The 21648-nt window shown below is 39.8% G+C and overlaps 1 protein-coding gene and 1 long non-coding RNA gene across 2 annotated transcripts in view; one reads left to right on the forward strand and one right to left on the reverse strand.

Annotated features, from left to right (window-relative positions):
• ccdc175 (coiled-coil domain containing 175) overlaps positions 1-19614 on the forward strand; it is a 36643-nt gene extending 17029 nt beyond the window's left edge. Inside the window, exons 7-19 of the mRNA XM_049463748.1 lie at positions 1169-1269; positions 5569-5650; positions 6909-7045; positions 7942-8052; positions 9693-9764; positions 9855-9990; positions 10077-10196; positions 11712-11850; positions 12636-12715; positions 13131-13283; positions 16088-16190; positions 17217-17260; positions 19109-19614. Of these exons, the coding sequence (XP_049319705.1) occupies positions 1169-1269; positions 5569-5650; positions 6909-7045; positions 7942-8052; positions 9693-9764; positions 9855-9990; positions 10077-10196; positions 11712-11850; positions 12636-12715; positions 13131-13283; positions 16088-16190; positions 17217-17260; positions 19109-19261 (1431 nt within the window). The 3' untranslated portion in view covers positions 19262-19614. The remainder of the gene's footprint in view (positions 1-1168; positions 1270-5568; positions 5651-6908; positions 7046-7941; positions 8053-9692; positions 9765-9854; positions 9991-10076; positions 10197-11711; positions 11851-12635; positions 12716-13130; positions 13284-16087; positions 16191-17216; positions 17261-19108) is intronic.
• Positions 19615-20644: 1030 nt separating this feature from the next.
• Positions 20645-21648, reverse strand: part of LOC125781024 (uncharacterized) — an 80946-nt gene continuing 79942 nt past the window's right edge. The window contains exon 2 of the long non-coding RNA XR_007424066.1: positions 20645-21524. This is a non-coding gene — a long non-coding RNA (uncharacterized LOC125781024). The remainder of the gene's footprint in view (positions 21525-21648) is intronic.

A 21648-nucleotide genomic window follows, 5' to 3' on the forward strand; every position in this document is an offset into this window, starting at 1 on the left:
GACAAAGGAAATGGTTGTTGACTTCAGGAGAGCACAACACACCCACTCTCCACTCAACATCGACGGGTCCTCTGTGGAGATTGTTAAGAGCACCAAGTTCCTTGGTGTCCACTTAGCAGATAACCTCACCTGGACCCTGAACACCAGCTCTACAGCCAAGAAAGCCCAGCAGCGTCTCTACTTCCTCCGGAAGCTGAGAAAGGCCCGTCTCCCTCCACCCATCCTCACACTCTTCTATAGAGGGACCATTGAGAGCATCCTGAGCAGCTGCATCACTGCCTGGTTTGGGACCTGCACCATCTCTGACCGCAAGACCCTCCAGCGTATTGTGAGGACAGCTGAGAGGATCATCGGCGTCTCTCTCCCCTCCATCACGGACATCTACACCACCCGCAGCATCCGCAAAGCAACCAGCATTGTGAATGACCCCACCCATCCCTCACACAAACTGTTCTCCCTCCTGCCTTCGGGAAGAAGGTACCGCAGCATCTGGTCCAGCACGACCAGATTCTGCAACAGCTTCTACCCCCAAGCCATCAGACTCCTCAACTGCAGAGACTGAACTGATAGTTTTTCTGTACATGCACACACTGTCACTCTTACCCCACTTACCCCAGAAAATGGAAAGCTCACTGGACTCTATTGCACACTGTGTAATAGAGTAATTACTACCTCACTGGTCTTTTTTGCACACTGCATAGTTTGCACACTGTCTTGTTATTTATTATTCTTTGTCTGTATTGTGTTGTATTGTCTGTCTGCACTTTTGTACTGTTGCACTATTGTTCTGTCTACACTGTGTTTATGTGCACCATGGTCCCTGGAGGAACGTTGTTTCGTTTCACTGTGTACTCTGTATATAGCTGAAATGACAATAAAAACCACTTTGACTTTGATAATGCGCCTGATGTATGAAAATAGACCAGAAATTAGCTTCATTGCGCCTTAAAATATGCATAAACCTGCACACGGAAATTAAAACAAGGACTCAGTGTACACAAGTACTGTTCCTCCTTGTGATCAACCCATGCTAAAATTAATCGAGTGAATCAGTAAGTTAAAAGCCAGGTCTGTGAAGTGCTTAACATCTAAAAACTCACTTGAGGTCAGATGTATGATGCAGGTTATTTAAGGTGGAATGTATAATGAATGTTTGCTTGTGTTACAGAGCATCTCCCAACTGGAGACGAGTATCTCCAGACGGAGCCTGAAATACAAGGAGCAGCTGGAGGACGAGATCAGAAAGTCTGAGGAGCTCCACAGACAAAAGTAGGACAAAATATTGTATAACCTCATTTATTATTAGCTTATGACTTCTTGTAAGGTCATTGCGATAACTCTATTATACTCTATTATACTTTGTTACTCAATTAAAAACGAGATCACTACTTTTAGTACCAGACATAAGGAATCATGATGTAATGTAAAAGTGTTAAAAAACCAAAATACTCTGTGAAGCATTTAGGTGCTCTTATCTGCTCTTATACTTTAAAAGTTCTTATTTTCAGATTGACTGTCCATTTTTTAAATTCATTTTTTCTTTATTTAGTTGAGTAGTTCTTGCTTCTCATAATCTGGATTAGAACATTACTCAAATATTCACTATTCACTGTGTACCTGTAACTCTACCTCTCCACTACTTTACTTTAACTGATAAGAAAGCGGCATATGCCGCCAACCACCAGCAGAGGGCCTGGACACTGCGGTGGAGGAGCTGGTGGATCTGGGGCAAAAAACTCCAAGTCCCAGAATCCCCAGCGGTAATTAGTTCAAATCAGGCTCAGCTGTGAACACAGCTTAAAAACCCCAGCCAAACCTCAGTTCACCGTCACACCTTTGTAGAGGGGTGACCGGTAACAGTGGGTACAAAAGAAAAAGAACAGAAGGTGTGACCTCTAAAATGGACCCAGCAGAGTTTGGATCTCTTAAAGAGGCTGTGCAGCACCAGGGGGCAGCCATTGGTCACCATGAGCAGCTGCTGCTTGAGATCACACAGCAACTTGCACTGTTGATTCAGAACCAGGCCAGTAACCCAGACGCTGCACAGCCTGCACAACCTACCCCGTCTCCTCCTCCTATCCCCGAGGTGGCTGTAGCTGGACATGATGCCCAGGTGGCTACTCCAGAACGTTATTCAGGGGAATCAGATAAATGCAGAGGGTTCCTGCTACAGTGCAGTTTAGTGTTTGAGCAGCAACCCTCTCGGTTCCCCACTGAGCGCTTTAAAGTAGCCTTCATCGTGTCCTTACTCACAGACAGGGCTCTGGCATGGGCCACAGCTCTATGGGAGCAAAACTCCCCCGAGTGTGCCACAGTCCAGGCTTTTACCAAGGCCTTACACCATACACCATTGAGTTCCGCACCCTGGCGGCTGAAAGTGCTTGGGGTCAAGAGGCCTTGGCAGCTATCTTCCAGCGGGGCTTAAACAGTAGAATTAAAGACGAGCTGGGCACTCGAGATCTTCCCTCCACCCTAACCGAGCTCTATGATGTATGCATCCGCCTGGACAACCGCATGCGTCAGAGAGCTCGGGAAAGGGCACGGAGTACTCGTGCCCCAGGTTTTGGGCACCACTGGTCGGGTGACTCCATCCAAGGTGTATCCCCGCAAGATGCACCTGAACCCATGCAGCTGGGAGGTGCCCGTTTACCTATTCAGACAGCAGGCGAAGGCTTTAAAACCGCTCCTCGCAGATTGGGAAATGGCAGGGTCTAACCCGGGCGGGGGAATCGGCCTTAGACCCTGTGGTATCCCCCATATCAGGACTGCATCTCTCTGTAAAATTAGCCTGGCCCCCTCGACAACATACCTCACTAACAGCCTTTATAGATTCTGGGGCTGCAGGAAGTTTCATTGACACCTCCCTTGCAGCTAGTTTGGGCCTCCCAGTCGAGCCTTTAGAGCGTCCGCTACCTGTTCTCGCTATAGACGGAAGGGTTGTAGGCTCTGGCCCTGTGACCCTTCGCACCAAACCAATAATCCTTCAGGTGGGGGCCCACATAGAACAGGTGGAATTATACCTGACTCAGGCTCCCCACCTGAAGCTGGTGCTTGGGTGCTTGGGGATACTACTTCTCCAACACGTGGTGAGATTACACGGCATGCCCCAGGATCTTGTGTCAGACCGGGGGCCCCAGTTCGCCAGCCGGTTTTGGAAGGCCTTTTGCAAGCTGATGGGAGCCACAGTGAATCTCACCTCCGGCTTCCACCCGGAGTCGAATGGGCAAACCGAGCGGGTCAATCAAGACCTTGGCCAACTGCTGCGTTGCCTCACTGCAGGCAACCAGACTTCCTGGACCGACCAACTGCTCTGGGCAGAGTATGCCCACAACACCCTGTGGCATTCATCCTTGGGTATGTCACCCTTTGAACGCCAATTCGGGTTCTCCCCTCCGCTATTTCTGGAACAGGAGAGGGAAGTGGGTGTATCCTCTGCTGAGCAGTATGTCCGTCGGTGTCGCAGGGCCTGGCAGAAGGCACGCGCCACCTTGCAGGCGACCTCGAAGGCCAGGAAACGGGTCGCAGATCGCAAAAGGAGCCATGCCCCACAGTTTCGTGTGGGTCAACGTGTGTGGCTGTCCACCAGGGACCTTCCGCTGCGAGGTGTCTCGCATAAACTGGCACCCAAATTTGTGGGTCCCTTTAAGATCTTGCGGAGGGTAAATCCGGTCTCATATCGGTTGCAACTTCCATCTACCATGAAAGTGCACCCGACATTCCTGTACTGTAAGAAAGCAGCATATGCCGCCAACCACCAGCAGAGGGCCTGGACACTGCGGTGGAGGAGCTGGTGGATCTGGGGCAAAAAACTCCAAGTCCCAGAATCCCCAGCGGTAATTAGTTCAAATCAGGCTCAGCTGTGAACACAGCTTAAAAACCCCAGCCAAACCTCAGTTCACCGTCACACCTTTGTAGAGGGGTGACCGGTAACAGTGGGTACAAAAGAAAAAGATTAGAAAGAAAAGAACTCTTAAAAGAAGCCACAAAAAAGGAGAGATCCTAAAAGAAACAAAGGCTCACAAAAAAAGAGATATTAAAAGAAGCCACAAAAAAAGAAAAGATCTTAAAAGAAATAAAGGCTCACAAAAAAAAGAAATATTGAAAGAAGCCACAAAAAAAGATCTCAAAAGAAACAAAGGCTCACAAAAAAAAGAGAGATCTTAAAAGAAGCCGCAAAAGAGAGAGAAAAGATCTGTTTATTTTTTAAGTTTTTATTTTCAAGAAGTCTTTCCTAAGTTTCTTAAAGTTTGATTTAATTTCCTTTGTTTGAGCCATGCCATGTGGCAGCAGATCCTTTGTTTGATTTTCCCGCCCTTTTTCTTCACTGCCACATCCTCATCCAAAGCCACTGCACACACTCTAAGTAGTGCAGTGGTAGCACACCCGTCTGCAGTTACAAAGGGTGGGAGTTCAAACCCCGGTTCAAGCACACCATCAAACCAACTGCACACACATACAGACACATCAGTAATATCAAATATAATATTACCAATAAATAATAAGACTAATAAATAAGCAAATAAAAATAAATAAAATAAGTAAATAAAATAACTCTGCATTTGAGTCCACCTCCCCCACTAAACCGTAACACTCTCAAACACTTTATTAAGAGACAAGAAATTCAAGTAATTAACTCTTGATGAGTTCAGCACAGCTGTTAACTGAAAGCCTGAATTCCAAGAGACTCTACCTCATAAAACTGACTGAGAAAATCCAGCAGAGATGTTCAAAACTGATCATCTAAACAAGAGGAGATACTTTGAAGAATTTAAAATACTGTATAAAACATATTCTGGTTTGTTTAACACAGTTTTTGTTTGATATATTATTCCATATGTTTTTGTTCATTGTTTGGATGACTTTAGTATTAATCTACAAAAGTCAATAGATCTTTGGCTGGTACTGTAAACAGAATATTGCTCACATCCCTAATATTGGGGGGTACCGAGTTTTCCATTGGTGTAAAGCGCTGCCACTATGTTTGGGAGATTGCTGGTTCGAATCCCAGTCATGCAGCTTGTCATCAGCTGCCGGAGCTCTGAGAGAGCACAGTTGTCCCCTCTCTCTCTGGGTGGGTACAGTAGATGGCGCTCTTTCCCCTCACCACTCCTAGGGTGATGTGGATCAGCACAAGGCTGCATCTGTGAGCTGATGTATCAGAACCGAGTCGAAAAAATAATGAAAATCAAATTTATGAAAAATTGAATATCTGTAGTTATTTTGCTGCCATTTACTACAGATTACTACACTTTTCGTTACTTAGTGCTGGGCTATTTTCATGATTAATTAATTAAACTTGAAGTATAATTTTAACGCGTTTTTTAAATGGAGTAATCGCGATTTTACATACAGACTAATATATGTAATTCCTGAAGTGTTTATCCATCTTACCTTGATTATCGGCACCTCCCACAGACTAACACGCGCATATTTTCTAAACATTCCTCTCAGTCGGAGGGCTGTACTCGTACAGAAAACAGTTCCAGCACTTTCCACACAGATACCTGGTGGGATAAATAGTTTATTTATCTAGAAATAGATAATGTTACTGTTTTCTGTCATTAACAGAGAATTTATTGATAAGGAGCTGCAGGAGGAAAAAGACTCATTTCTACAGAAAATTCAGACTCTTCAGGAGAGAACAGCAGCGGTGAGGAATATTCATTATATTACAGTTTACTCCCCTCCGCTCTTTCACGCCCCTTTTTTTGGCAAAGGGATCAAAACACTAAATCTCAGCTCTTAGATGTCAGATTTAAGGCATCGATTTCCTGCCTGAGGCGAATCCTGCTGAGCTGTCGTCGAATCGAGCGTTTGAAAAACACGGCCTTCAAAGGCTTGTAGTGCAGAGATGACCTTTAGAGGAGCCGAGTGCCGGACCGGCCTCAGATCTGCCGGAGTTCACACGGACCGACCGGAGGCCGTTCAGGCCGAGTGTACCGGCTTACTGAAGGCTAATCACGTCCTGATATCTGCAGTCATCTCTCTCTCTGTAGCCCACCAACACTTATATTACATACAGCCACCTGTAAAAAGTCTTATGTCTTAAAAACATTGGACTTTCACATTTGTCACCTTACAACCACAAACTTAAATGTATGCCTTTTAAGCGACACTTGTTAGGAACAGAGGTGTCGCCATGTTTTCCTTCTAATTCAGCTAAACTAGTGAAAAGGCTGTCAAAGGCTGGTTGCAACAGCATTAGCATTAGCAGCTAACCACTAATGCCACCTAACTGTCGCCCGATAGCGCCACACTGAGGAACCCTGAGTGTTCCTGTAAACCAGGGCACTATTAGCTAGTGAATTGTTCCACGTAGCTTGTTTTAAGACGGTTAACCTCGCAGACTACAGTCCGATATACTCACCTCTGAACGGCCAAAGAGCTAGTGCTTAGCGGACAATGCTAATGCTGTTCCAGCAGTTCTAGCTGGGGGTAGCAGAAGGCTACAGGGCGATTATCCTCACCTCTGAACGGCCAAAAAGTTAGAGCTTAGCTGGTAATGCTAATACTGCTCCAGCAGTGCTAGCTGGGGTAAGCAGCAGGCTACAGGCCGATAATACTCACCTCTGAACGACCAAATCGGTGGGAATTTCAGCGATCAGTGGGAAATGCTAATACTGCTCCAGCAGTGCTAGCCAGGAGTGTCATAAAGTTATCCAAAAGCAGTGTGTAAGACGGGTGGAGGAGAACATGATGCCAATATGCATAAAAACTGCTTGATAACTGAGTTATTCCACCAAATTTCTAGAGATTTCTGAACTCTTAAAACTTGGAAACTCCACCCACATAGAGACTTGAACCCAAGACCCCAGCGCTAGGAGGCAAACATGCTAACCTCTAAGCCACCAGTAATAATAGACTGAAGACCACAGACAGTTTTATATGTTACGTTGTTCTGTCTATAGGTGGAGAATCAGCTGGAAGAAGAAGAGAAGATGAAGAGTGTTCATCTAGAGTCCGTCGCTGAGATATCGGCCAGTTTCAGAGCTCAGAGGAAGAGTGAAGACGACGCTTTAGCAGATCAGCACAGTGTTTCCACTCAGTACATAATTATACAGATCTCCTCTATATTACACTGCTCCTCTGCTTAATCACATATAAATATTACACTAAAATATTCACTACAGCTTCAGTAGAGCACTCTACTGCACTAAATAAACAGCTCTGAGAAAATGAAGAGAGCACTTCAGTTTCTGAATCAGTTTCTCTGATTTTGCTATTTATAGGTTTATGTTTGAGTAAAATGAACATTGTTGTTTTATTCTATAAACTACAGACAACATTTCTCCCAAATTCCAAATAAAAATATTAAAATATTCTCATTTAGAGCATTTATTTGCAGAAAATATAACAAAAAAGGTGCAGAGCTTTCAAAAACGTTATGTTGTTATGAAGTTCATATTCATAAAGTTTTAAGAGTTCAGAAATCAATATTTAGTGGAATAACCCTGGTTGGTTTTCAATCACAGTTTTTTTCATGCATCTTGCCATCATGTTTTCCTCCACCAGTCTTACACACTGCTTTTGGATAAGTTTATGCAAAAATTCAAGCAGTTCAGTTTGCTGGTTTGATGGCTTGTGATCATCCATCTTCCTCTTGATTATATTCCAGAGGTTTTTAATTTGGTAAAATCAAAGAAACTCATCATTTTAAGTGCTCTCTTATTTTTTCCAGATCTGTATAATATAAAGTGTTCTCTTAAATATAGTCTAAAATATGATATTTCACATTTTGAGATTTTTAGTATTTTAGTAATTTTTTAAGATTCTTTGATCAATATAGGAAATAGATCATTTTGCTTTGCACAACAACCAAACATTTATGAGTGGATTATCATAGTTTTTGACATTAAATATGTAGAGATGTTTTATTGAAATATGAATCACACAGTCGATACTGTATTTCCCCCATACTGAACTCCTCCTGTTCTCCCTCAGGCTGGAGAAGTCTAAGCAGAGGCTTGAGGAGCACATGGCCTCCATCGCCAGGAACAAGCTGAAGGTGAAGGAGATGGAGGAGGAGATCAAACAGCTTCAGGAAGTCAGAAAGTAAGATTAACTTACCCATGCCACATGTTCAGTTTCAGTAACCTATAAAAGTGCATCTCAAAAAATTAGAAAATCATTAAAAAATTACTTTATTTCATTTTATTTCTTTTATTGTTGATGATTATGGCTTACAGCCAATGAAAACCCAAAAATCACTCTCACAGAAAATTAGAATATTATAAAAGCCCAATTGGTACTTTCTGCAGTGTGGGCAGTGTGCCAAGTCCTGCTGGAAAATGAAATCAGCATCTCCATAAAAGATGTTTTTAGCAGAGGGAAGCTGTAAGATATGAAGTGCTGTAAGATTTTGCGGGAAAACCAAACTGCACTGACTTTAGACTTGATATGACGACTTCACAGTGCTGCTTGTCCTCTTCCTCCTTCCATTTGAGGATCCCCCACAGGCAAACTTCTTATAGCCTAGCCCATCTTTGATAGATAGATAGATAGATAGATAGATAGATAGATAGATAGATAGATAGATAGATAGATAGATAGATAGATAGATAGATAGATAGATAGATAGATAGATTGATAGATAGATAGATAGATAGATAGATAGATAGATAGATAGATAGATACTTTATTGATCCCGAAGGAAATTTTGCAAGAGAAAAAAAAAAAATTGTGAAGAAAAAAAAAGTGATTTCTCACATTCTCAGAGAGTTCTTTGACATGAGGTGCAATGTTAAATGCAAAACCCCAAATTTAACAGCTCTGCTGCACATTCACACCTGGAACCTTGTAACTCTAAGTCACATGAAAACACTTGTGTTGCTAGCTACTTAGACATTAATGGCTGTGTGTTTAGTTATTCTATAGAACAATAAGTTTCATACGTTTCAGTTCTATAGTATTTCCCCTGCAAAGATATAATAAAATATTTGCAGAAATGTGAAGGGTGTACTCACTTTTTGTGTATATAGTACGTACTGTATAGTATTAGTGTATAGCACACAAATGGGATGTAGCTATAGCCTACATAACCTAACACACACATTCTAGAGTGTTCTCATGTCCCTGAAGGCCTTAATTACTGTATTTTACAGACTATAAGTCGCACTATGAATGAACGTCTAGTTTTTGGTCTATTTTCATACATAAGGCGCACTGGATTATAAGGCTACAATAGTAAGAAACAGGGGTGTAACACAGTAATCTACACAGATTTCTCTCTTTAAAAAACTGTTTATTTTGGTGAGTAAAGCTCTTTCGTTGATTTTACAGTTAAACTTTAGATTTCCAATATTTTAGCAGCAGCGCTAACCTTCGTTAGCAGCAGCCCTCGCAGCGCTTAGCGCTAGTAAACTCCGCCCAATAGCTTAACACTGAAGAAAACTGAGTGTTCCGATAAGCCTCAGCTAGTGGTTCGTCCCATGCAGTTTGTTTTAACCTAGCAAAAAACGGCGAAAGAGCTAGTGCTGCAATTAGCAGCTAATGCTAATGCTGCTCCAGCCTTGGTGCTGGAGAAACTTCACTGACAATTTTTGGAAAAATGTAAGAATTTTAAGTTTTCCTTATAGTCCGAAAAATATGATTCCTGGATCAGATGTGAGACATTATGGGAGGGTCCTAATTATCTTCAGAACGGCTGATCATAGTGATTAAACAAATCATATTTACTCGTTTTTTGTTTTTAGAGTGAACAAAGAGCTGTTTCAGAAGAACATGGAGGAGCTTCAGTGTCAGCTATCCAAAGAGAAGAAGATCAGGTTCAAACAGATACATCTCATCTTTACTAAAACATCAGAGAGATCAGTTTTAACATTTTATACGCTAATGTTCTGATGTTCGGTGCTCAGGGCAGCGTTTGAGGTCGAGAGAGATGAACTCTGTCAGTCTCTGAAGACCCTTAAAGATCAGCATGAACACGGCGTGAGGGAACGCCGCTCAGAAATCGCATTAATGAAGACCAAACACAGCGACCTACAAGACGAGGTCAGAGCCGTTCAGCTAAAATACTCTAAAATACTCTCATTAATAGTCTTACTGCTGCCTGAGAGCGTTTAATGTGTTTAATGCAGGAGAAGAGACTGGAATCTGTGAGGCTTCTGATGGATCAGCTCAGCAACACGGTTACCAGAGCTGAAGAGGAGAGCAGACAGATAGAGATCAGTTACCTCCATCAAATACAGCATCTCACTGTGAGAGAGACACCTACTGTATATTCACTCACTGTGGACACTTTATTGGAAACACCTAACACCTACTTATATACTACAGTTTATTGTGCTTCCACTCACTGTGGCCAATTTATTGGAAACACCTATTTATATACTACAATATATTGCGCTTTCACTCACTGTGGCCACTTTACTGGAAACACCTATTTATATACTACAATATATTGCGCTTTCACTCACTGTGGCCACTTTATTGGAAACACCTATTTATATACTACAATATATTGCGCTTTCACTCACTGTGGCCACTTTATTGGAAACACCTACTATATACTACAGTATATTGCGCTTCCACTCACTGTGGACGATTTATTGGAAACACCTATTTATATACTACAGTATATTGTGTTTCCACTCACTGTGGCCACTTTATTGGAAACACCTACTTATACTACAGTACCTTGTGCTCCCACTCACTGTGGCCACTTTATTGGAAACACCTACTATACTACAGTATATTATATTGTGCTCCCACTCACTGTGGCCACTTTATTGGAAACACCTATTTATATACTACAATATATTGCGCTTTCACTCACTGTGGCCACTTTATTGGAAACACCTACTATATACTACAGTATATTGCGCTTCCACTCACTGTGGCCACTTTATTGGAAACACCTACTATACTACAGTATATTATATTGTGCTCCCACTCACTGTGGCCACTTTATTGGAAACACCTACTATATACTACAGTATATTGTGCTCCCACTCACTGTGGCCACTTTATTGGAAACACCTACTTATTATACCACAGTACCTTGTGATTCCACTAACTGTGGCCACTTTATTGGAAACACCTACTATACTACACTATACTGTGCTTTCACTTATTGTGGCCACTTTATTGGAAACATCTACTTTACACTACAGTATACTGTGCTTACATTTACTGTGGCCACTTTATTGGAAACATCTACTATACTACCCTATACTGTGCTTACACCCACTGTGGCCACTTTATTAGAAACACCTACTATACTACACTATACTGTGCTTACACCCACTGTGGCCACTTTATTGGAAACACCTACTATACTATACTACAGTACATTTTGCTTTCACTCACTGTGGCCACTTTATTGGAAACACCTACTATACTACACTATACTGTGCTTACACCCACTGTGGCCACTTTATTGGAAACACCTACTATATACTACAGTATATTGTGCTTCCACTCAGTGTGGCCACTTTATTGGAAACATCTACTATACTACAGTATATTGTGCTTCCACTCACTGTGGCCACTTTATTGGAAACACCTGCAATAAACTACAGTATATTGTGATTTCACTCATTGTGGCCATTTTATTGGAAACACCTACTATCTTTTGGAAATTAAATATCTGCACATGATCTACAGTCTCTATGTGAATAAATGCAGGGTGGAGCTAAAAGAGGTGTGTTTCTGATAAAGTGGCCAGTGGTTGTGTGTTGATAATTAATGTTAATTGTATTCTCTGTGTAAAGACGGAAGCTGATTCGATCAGAGAAGCTCGGCTGCAGAAAGAAGAAGCTTTGAAGGTTCAGGAGTCGGTTCTGCAGGAGGTCGAGGCTCAGTTTAACATCGAACTTTCCAGATACGAAACCCTCAAAACACAGAGCACAGGTAACATCAGAAACATCACATATTAGCCGGTTCAAATCCTGGTCATGCAGCTTGCCATCAGCTGCAGGAGCCCTGAGAGAGCACAATTGGTCTTGCTCTCTCTGGGTGGGTACAGTACAGTAGATGGCGCTCTCTTATTCCCCTCATCACTCCTAGGGTGATGTGGATCAGCACGAGGCTGCGTCTGTGAGCTGATGTATCAGAACCGAGTCGCTGCGCTTTCCTCCGAGCGTTAGCACTGTGATGCTACTCTGCAATGCTACAGCATCAGCAGCAGTTCAAAAAGAGGTGGAGTCTGACTCCAAGTCCTAATAACTTTTTACAGTTTTTGTTATATTTTTGTTATTTGGGGTTTTGTCAAGCCCTACTCAACCACCCTGTTATGCAAAATAGATAAGAAAAAAATATTTTATAGCTTTTATAATGGTATAAGATTGTTTTTACTTATCACCCTTAACGTGGCAGGTGGAGAAACCACACATTAAATAAAAATTCGTCTGAAAATGATTTTAGACAGTATTTTATAGACCTTTGCCATTGAAATCAAAGTTTTGGATTTTAGATGTATTTAGTTTTTAATGTGTACTACTAGTAATACATTTTAATTTGTTTAATTACTGTTTTTTTAACCTTGCTAGTTAACAGACACACAGGCAGGGCAACAATAATGAGTTAATCTGGATCTTCTGAATCTTTATTAACAATGTAAAATGTTTAATAACTAATTTTACACTGTGATCAACACGTTTATCTGTAATTAAAGGTATTATTTGATTACCTAATAGAGCTGAAGAACAGAAAAAAAAATCTTGAGCTTCCCATTCAGCAGATGAAGGAACAGATCACTCAGCTCCTTAAACCAAAGGTAAAATACACTTTACATTTCTCTTTAATTTAATTAATTTAATTCATACATTTTGTCAGTGGGGTTTCAAACCCTGCTTTATTCCAGTATATCACTGAGGAAATGGATCTGCTCAATTTTAGCTAGTCTAAGTTACTTCAGTTTTACTTATTACCTAGAAATGCACTAAAATTAAATTTTAGTAAATTAAACATTTGGTGAAATTCTGAATACAGACTTCTAAGCAGGTTTTCATTCATTTTGCGATTCATATTTCTGTTTTTTTTAGCACTTTAACATTTAACCAAACATTTTTGGACGTTTGTCTTTCGGCCAAAGTTTTTGCATTCCACTATTTAGCATTTAGCATTAAAGTTCATTCACAAACTTTACCCTTTCTAGTTTAATCAGTAATCTCTGGATTATTGGTGTGTAGGAGGAGTTGAAGAACGTGTTGCAGACGCTACGAGCTCAGCACATGCAGATGCTGAATAACCAATCAGATAAAATCAGCAGCACTGAAAAGCTCATCTACAGGAACGGGCTGATCCTGGAGCAGGTCAGCATGGAGAACAGCCGGCTGCACCTGGTGGGTGATCAGTAATTTAATTTACGCTTCCTTACATCCACAAAACGTATTGTATTTTATTGGGATCTGAGGATCACAGTGGGGACGGTGAGTTCAGTTTTATGTGTGGTGTAAGTTTTTCTTTAGGCCACATGTTTGCTGTGTCCCCTTTAAGGATTGCTTTTAAAAAATGGTTTGATAACACTTTATAATAACCTTCAATAATATATTTTTAACTAATGATCAGTATGTGTGAACAAAGCAGTAGTTCATCAAAATTTGAATATTAACAAATGCTCACACATGACACTTATTTATCAGCATAGAGATATTCATATTAAAAATGTTAGCAAATCATTAGCTCATCAGAATTTGAACATTAATAAATCGCTAGTAAATATGAATTTTAAACCGGGCAAATGTTTATCAATTGCAGTTCATGTTGCCAATTCGTTCATTAGTATTTACAAATGTGATAGCAACTTTTTAGTTTCTTAAAATGTGAAAAATAACAGTTATTAATCATCAGTTAATGGTATATTAATGAAAGTTATTATAAGGTGTTACCAGTGGATCTCTGCAGCTCCTCCAGAGTGACCATGGGCCATGTGGGAGCTGAATTCTAACAAGTAATGTGACACTCTAAAGCAGAGCATGTGACAAGTGTACTCACTTTTGTTAGATACTGTATCATTTCCCTTTTACTTCATAGTTACTTGCAGGGACGTGCACAGGAATCTTGAAGAGCACCCCCCACCCCCCCAAAATAAAAAAAAAATAAAAAAAAGAGTCTCTCTCTCCTGTATTCGTCTCTGTATTCGTAAAACGCTGACTGCAAGCTAGCTGGCTGTTGTTTTTTTTTTGCTACCTAAACGTGGCACAGTAGGTGCTGTCAGATTATTTAGGATCACTAGACGTCCTAAACTCGACGACATCGGATTTTAGAGAAGTTGATTGTGATTATGTCGTGTAATACTGTGAAGGCTACATTTCATGCTCACCTTCAGGGCAGACGCTCTACTCCCACGCCATCTTCAAACTCCTCTTGGGTCTCTGCTAGTCGGCTGAAGCGCCGCCCGGTCGTGTGCTGCGCTTTTTTTTTCTAGTGAAGCGTGCTGCGTGTCCCCCGCTACGCCTGCACCCCTCCCTTTTCTCGAGGTGTCTGAAATGTGAATGATTGACTCTGAAAACTTTGTTTTACGAAACTTCAATCAAAATGACGTATTATAAATAAAATCTTGTTGAAATATGAAATCATATTTGCCTATATTATTTTTTCCCTCCCTCAGAAGGGCAATATCAGCCAAGGACGGCAAAAGGGCAGTTGCCCAAACACATTGGGCCATAGCGTCTGCACGTCACTGGTTACTTGCTCCTTTGTGTTGCTTTAGATAGATAGATAGATAGATAGATAGATGGATAGATAGATAGATAGATAGATAGATGGATAGATGGATAGATAGATAGATAGATAGATAGATAGATAGATAGATACTTTACTTATCCCGAAGGAAATTTAGGCATCCAGCAGCAACAACACAATACAATAAGAAACAGATTCAAACATAAATTAAAACAGAAGAATAGAGAAAAAGAAGAAGAAAAGAGAAAAAAAAAATATATATATATATAAGGCTATACAAAAACGTACTATACAAGGTAAGATACATATCTGTAAACAGAGCAGTGCAGTTGTTGGTGATGTTCATTAAATAATTAACAGAGCAAAGTGCAGTGTGCAATGACATTGATTATGAAAGTGGCTGATGTGTCATAGAAATATAATATAAATATGCAACTGTAACAAATATAGTTCTAAAAGGAGATTGTGAATATGTGAATACCCAATCATGAGTAAAGTGTACTTGAACGTAAGTGAGGTTGGGGAAGTGTTAATGTAAATAATTAAGTGGTGGAGTAATAAAGTCCATGTGGTGTGACTGAGTTAAACTCAGTCAGCAGCAGCATCCCGTCCCCGATGGGAGGAGTTAAAGAGTCTGATGGCTCTGGGGATGAAGGATTTTCTGAGTCTGTCTGTTGTGCAGCTCTGTGACAGCAGTCTGCCACTGAACACACTCCTCTGCTTCATGATGGTGGTGTGAAGTGGGTGACTATCATTGTTCATGATAGAAAGCAATTTATCCAAAGTCCTTCTCTCAGCTATTGTAACCAGAGAGTCCAGCTCCATTCCAACCACTGCCCCGGCCCTCCTGACCAGCTTGTCCAGCCGTGATGCATCTCACCTCTTCATGTTGCCTCCCCAGCACACCACAGCGTAGAAGAGAATGCTGGCCACGATTGATTGGTAGAACATCTGCAGAAGCTTCTTACAGATGTTAAAGGACCGCAGTCTCCTCAAGAAATAGAGCCGGCTCTGTCCCTTCCTGTACAGGGTGTCTGTATTTGTTGACCAGTCCAGTTTGTTGTCCAGCTGCAGACCAAGGTACTTGTAGGTCTTCACTGTCTCCACATCAACCCCCTCGATGGAGACTGGCTGCAAGGGTAGTCCAGACCTACGAAAGTCAACCACCATCTCCTTGGTCTTGGATATGTTTAACTGCAGTTGGTTCAGTCGGCACCAAGCAACAAAGTCATCCACCTTTCTCCTGTACTCCTCCTCCTGACCACCCCCTGACCACCCTATCACATAAAATCCCAAGAAAATGCATGTAGTTTAGTGGGTGTAACGTGAATAAATATGAAAAAGTTTAAGGGTATAAACCCTTTTTCAGGGCACTGTATACATCAGTTACTTTACTCATGCCCTGCAGGAAACAGCAGAGCAGCAGCTTTATGAACTAAAGATCTGTCTCTGCTGTGTTTAGAGGATTGAACTGATGAAGGAGGACATCTCCACCGCCGAGACGGAGCGAGAGAAGAGCTCGGAGCAGAAGAGCTGGATGAAGAAAGAAGTGCAGTTCCTCTCCAGTGAGTCCATCACTGTCTATCACTCTCAAATCTCCTGTAAAACCACAAACAGCAGATTTACTGACATTCCCAGCTTCTGTAAACCCTGATTCACCACTGAACAGAGACGTCCAGGACTTTTACTTTTACAGCTTTATTTATAGAGCACAATAAGCTTCATCCATTCAAACTAAAGTACAATATCTAATTTATGTGCATTCCTAATAAAAAATACAAAAAGAATTGCATTTAATTGTGTATAAAACATCCTGATAACTGTCTAAGTATGTCGTAAATATACTAGCATATTTATATTATACTTAAAATATATCGTCACATGCTTGCATGTAATTATACTTTAATTATACTATGTATGAAAAGTATATAGTGTATTTCTAATGAATACATTATTGCACAAAAACATTACTTTTAGTTCAAATTTAGTTCAACTTAATTATTTTAATTTAATTTTAATTTTAAATGCTTGCTCTTAAGTAGACTTTTCTACATTTTTGGCAAAGTGTATTAAAAAAAACTGCTACAGTAATTTACTTTATAACGTATAAAATATTTATTGAATTATTGATTTAATCAAAAGCAATGAGCACTCTATCAAAAAGTATAATTTTTTTAATAAATGCATTACTATGAATTAATTTTTAGAATAATATTACTTTTATTTAATACAATTTTAAATGCTAGCTCTCAAAAAGAGGTATATTTTTTATTTTTTTGCAAAGTATATTTAAAAACAACTGCTACAATAACTCTTAAAAAATGGGAGGGGTATTTAGGGAGGGGCACTGGGTGATGTATGGGTTTAGGGGCGGGGCAGGAGGAAGAGCTGATTGGTACCAAAGTACACAGAAACATCATCATTTTTACTTCAAAGCAACACATTTCAGCTATTAATGAAAAAAAAAATGGTTTATATTAAGATACGAACACCCTAGGAGTTAATTAGCTTGGCTAAATTGAGGAGAGAATTGGGTAAAAATGTTAAAAAGATTTTTATATCTGCTTACTGTTTTTATTTTTTTCCTCCAGACAGTCTGACAAAAGCCTGGACCACGGATAAACTGGTTACTGAGGTAGGATATTAAATATTAGTCACAAATATTAAGAATGCTCTTAGCCGTAATGGCTTATAGATTAAAATGGTCATTTAACACATTTAAAGGGGACATATTATGCAAAAACTCACTTTTTCCGTGTTTTTCTATTTCCACTTGTGTCTCGACTGCTCCTATAAACTACGTTTTAAACACTCCAAATACCATAAAAATTAAGTTGAAAGAGTTTTAGGTGTCAGGAATCGTATGTTTCTATAGGCCGTTTGGATGCTCCTCCCTTATTGTGAAACCACCCTGCATAGAACCATCCAACGAGCTAGCTAACCTTAACAATGAGCTAGCTAACCTTAGCAACAAGCTTAATTACACACTAATGTTACCCGGAAGAGAACTAAAGCTAACAATGAGCTAGCTAACCTTAGCGATGAGCTAGCTAACCTTATCGATGAGCTAAATTACACACTAATGTTACAGGGAAGAGAACTAAAGCTAGCAATAAGGTAGCTAACCTTAGGAACAAGCTAGCTAATTGTAGCAATGAGCTAACTAAAATTCAAATTCTACCGGGGAGAGAACTACCATTAATGACAAGCTAGCTAACCTTAACAATGAGCTAGCTAACCTTAGCAACAAGCTTAATTACACACTAATGTTACCCGGAAGAGAACTAAAGCTAACAATGAGCTAGCTAACCTTAGCGATGAGCTAGCTAACCTTATCGATGAGCTAAATTACACACTAATGTTACAGGGAAGAGAACTAAAGCTAGCAATAAGGTAGCTAACCTTAGGAACAAGCTAGCTAATTGTAGCAATGAGCTAACTAAAATTCAAATTCTACCGGGGAGAGAACTACCATTAATGACAAGCTAGCTAACCTTAACAATGAGCTAGCTAACCTTAGCAACAAGCTTAATTACACACTAATGTTACCCGGAAGAGAACTAAAGCTAACAATGAGCTAGCTAACCTTAGCGATGAGCTAAATTACACACTAATGTTACAGGGAAGAGAACTAAAGCTAGCAATAAGGTAGCTAACCTTAGGAACAAGCTAGCTAATTGTAGCAATGAGCTAACTAAAATTCAAATTCTACCGGGGAGAGAACTACCATTAATGACAAGCTAGCTAACCTTAACGATGAGCTAGCTAACCTTAGCGACAAGCTAGCTAAAATACTAATGCTACTGGGGAGAAAACTACTTTTAGCGATGAGCAAGCTAACGTTAGCAACAAGCCAGCTAAAAAACTAATGCTACCGGAAAGACAACTACCATTAGTGAAGAGTTAGCAAACCTTAATGACGAGCTGGCGCAAATTGTGATCGTTTTTTTTTTTTTTTTACATTTTGGAATAAAAATGAATGGAATTAGAATTCGAGTTTTTATTTTTAAATCTTATTTCGGTCTCTGAACTCTAAAAAGTCTTGGTCTTGACTACAACATTACATTTCAATCTGCTGGTTGAGAACCTCAGACAGTACACAGCCACAGGATTAGCCAGCAGACTTCTATTGGGGAGGGATCTGTACCTACTGTCCGTGGCAAGTCAGCAAAATGAGTTTTGTGCTTCTATCGCAGTAAAGCATAAACACTAATGTATGATAAACGTTTAGCCTAAACATGAGGTGTGGCCAGAATCAGCTTTTTATATGCATAAAAGTGACAGAGCCCTTAAATGGCTCGTTCGGAAATTGACAGAAACTGGCAAGAATAAAGCTATAAGATCTTTATCTTTATGTGTGAAGAGCTACATTAACATGTTTTTATAGAACATACACCTATTTTAACTCATATAAAAAGAGGTATAATATGTCACTTTTAAGAATCAGATTGAGTGCATCACTACACTTTTATTTTACTTTTAGGAATCTATAGATAGAGACCAGAAGCTCCTGGTAGACCTGAACAACTTCATCCTAAAGACCCAGCAGAGGAGACAGCAGGCTGGAGACATCCAGAGCAGACTGGAGGAGGAGATCACCAGGATGAGTTCACTATTCGGGAGTGTTAAATCTTAACACTAACAGTGTAAATATAAACCAACAGCAGGGTAACATACAGTACATACATAGTTTCAGACACTACAGGGTTAATATTCTAGATGGCATCAATCTGAAATCCAGAGCAGTGTTGGTTTATAGACTCAAACTGTATGTTTTGTTTGCATTATCTATAATTTATTGTATTTTAATATCGTATTTGCTCTAAAAAAAAATAGGTAGTTAGCAGTTATTTGCAATATTGTTGTAACATTTTGTTATAATTTATTAAAAATTAAATAGAAAGTCTCAGAACATCAGTTTCTCATTTTTTTCTGCTCTCATTTTCCATCTAATCCCCTCTACTGATCATATATTTCACTCTGTAGTTAAATATAATAATTACAGACTGCAGTTCTGTATCTGTGTTTAGTGAGACTATGGTATGCTTGGTTGTGGCTATGGTGTTTCTAAGTGGTGGCTAAAGTGTCCAAGGTGGTTGCTGGGTGATCCACGTGTACCAGCACAACAACCACTAAAACCTTATACACCACCACCATGCTAATCAATATCAGTGCATTGCTGAGCATCATTACCAGCTGTATAAATAATAATAGCTGCTATTTTTGCTATTGCTAAGGTTGTTATGGTATGCCTGGTTGTCGCTATGGAGTTTCTTACTGGTAGCTTACATGGTCTAAGGTGGTTGCTATGGTGTTGCTAAGTGGTTTCAAGGTGGCTGCTATGGCATCTGTGGTGGTTGCTTTTGTGTTGCTACGATATCTGTGGTGGCTGCTATGATGTAGCTAAATGGTTGCTGAGGAGTTGGTACGGTATGTGCTGTGGTGGTTGCTATAATGATAAGTGGTTTCAAGGTGGATGCTATGCTATCTGTGGAGGTTGATTTTGTGTTGTTATGGTTGCTATGATGTTGATAAGTAGCTGCTAGGTGATCCACGCGTACCCGCACAACACACACTAACATCTTATACACCACCAACATGCTAATCCCTGCAGGGCTGAGAATCACCCATTACCCAAATAATAGTAGCTGCTACCATTGCTATTGCTAGTGTTGCTGTGGTATGCCTGGTTGTTGCTATGGTGTTGCTAAGTGAATGCCATGTGGTTGCAATGGTATTTTGTTTCTAAATGGTGGCTAAAGTGTCCTAGGTGGTTGCTATGGTGTTGCTATGATATCCGTGCTGCCTGCTATGATGTTGCTAAGTGGTTGCTAAGGTGCTGCTATGGTACATGTGGTGGTTGCTATGGTGTTGCTAAGTGGATTTTCAGGGTGAAAGGAGGAGAACAATAAATTATACAGATTATTCAACTACAGTAGAGTAAAATATATGATTAGTGGAGCTAAAATAATAGAGAAATATACAGTATTTTCCTCTAAATATAAAAAACACACATGCATTTGACTCTTAAACATTTATTTTTGAACTTCTTTAAGACATACGACCACGTCAGATGGTCAATTAATATACTATAGCTTTATGCTTTCAGTACAAATAGTACATCTACATAAACATACATAAATATATAACTGATCATCATCATCATCAGCAGCGATATTAATCATCAGATAAACACACGTCTATAAGCAGGACACCCACTGAAGTTCAGCCTGTAGGTGCTGATGCAGTAAAGCTATGCAGAATATTGACATGTAGTTCAGTGTTTTGGCACACAGGAAAAAAAATGAGATAAATAATAATCCAACAGGTCCCAAATACAGTTCACAGACCAGCTGCTTTCTATTTACATATAATAAACACACTCCACAGACCTCACAGAGTCACTAAATAAGACAGAAAAAAGTACCAAACTCTTCAAATTACAAATAAACTGGATTTTTAAGAGTATTTTTAAAAATAAGAGATATACAGCCTGTACTAGTGCTGAGCGATATTCAGTCAGGATGAAATATTGATGATAATAATTAGGTTTTATCGGTTATTTAGTGGGAAATTGCCTGTGAAGCCAGACAAAACCAAAAACTATTACATTTAAATATACAGCTCTGGAAAAAAATAAGAGAGCACTTAAAAATGATGAGTTTCTTTGATTTTACCAAATTGAAAAAAAAAAACCTCTGGAATATAATCAAGAGGAAGATGGATGATCACAAACCATCAAACCACCAAACTGAACTGCTTGAATTTTTGCACCAGGAATAAAGCAGCATAAAGTTATCCAAAAGCAGCGTGTAAGACTGGTGGAGGAGGAGAACAAAAAAACTGTGAATAAAAACCACCAGGATTATTCCACCAAATATTGATTTAAAAAAAAAAAACTTTATGAATATGAACTTGTTTTCTTTGCATTATTTGAGCTCTGAAAGCTCTGCATCTTTTTTGTTATTTCAGTCATTTCTCATTTTCTGTAAATAAATGCTCTAAATGAGAATATTTTTATTT

Source organism: Astyanax mexicanus, chromosome 14, assembly GCF_023375975.1.
Source record: "Astyanax mexicanus isolate ESR-SI-001 chromosome 14, AstMex3_surface, whole genome shotgun sequence".
Classification (NCBI taxonomy): Eukaryota; Metazoa; Chordata; class Actinopteri; order Characiformes; family Acestrorhamphidae; genus Astyanax; species Astyanax mexicanus.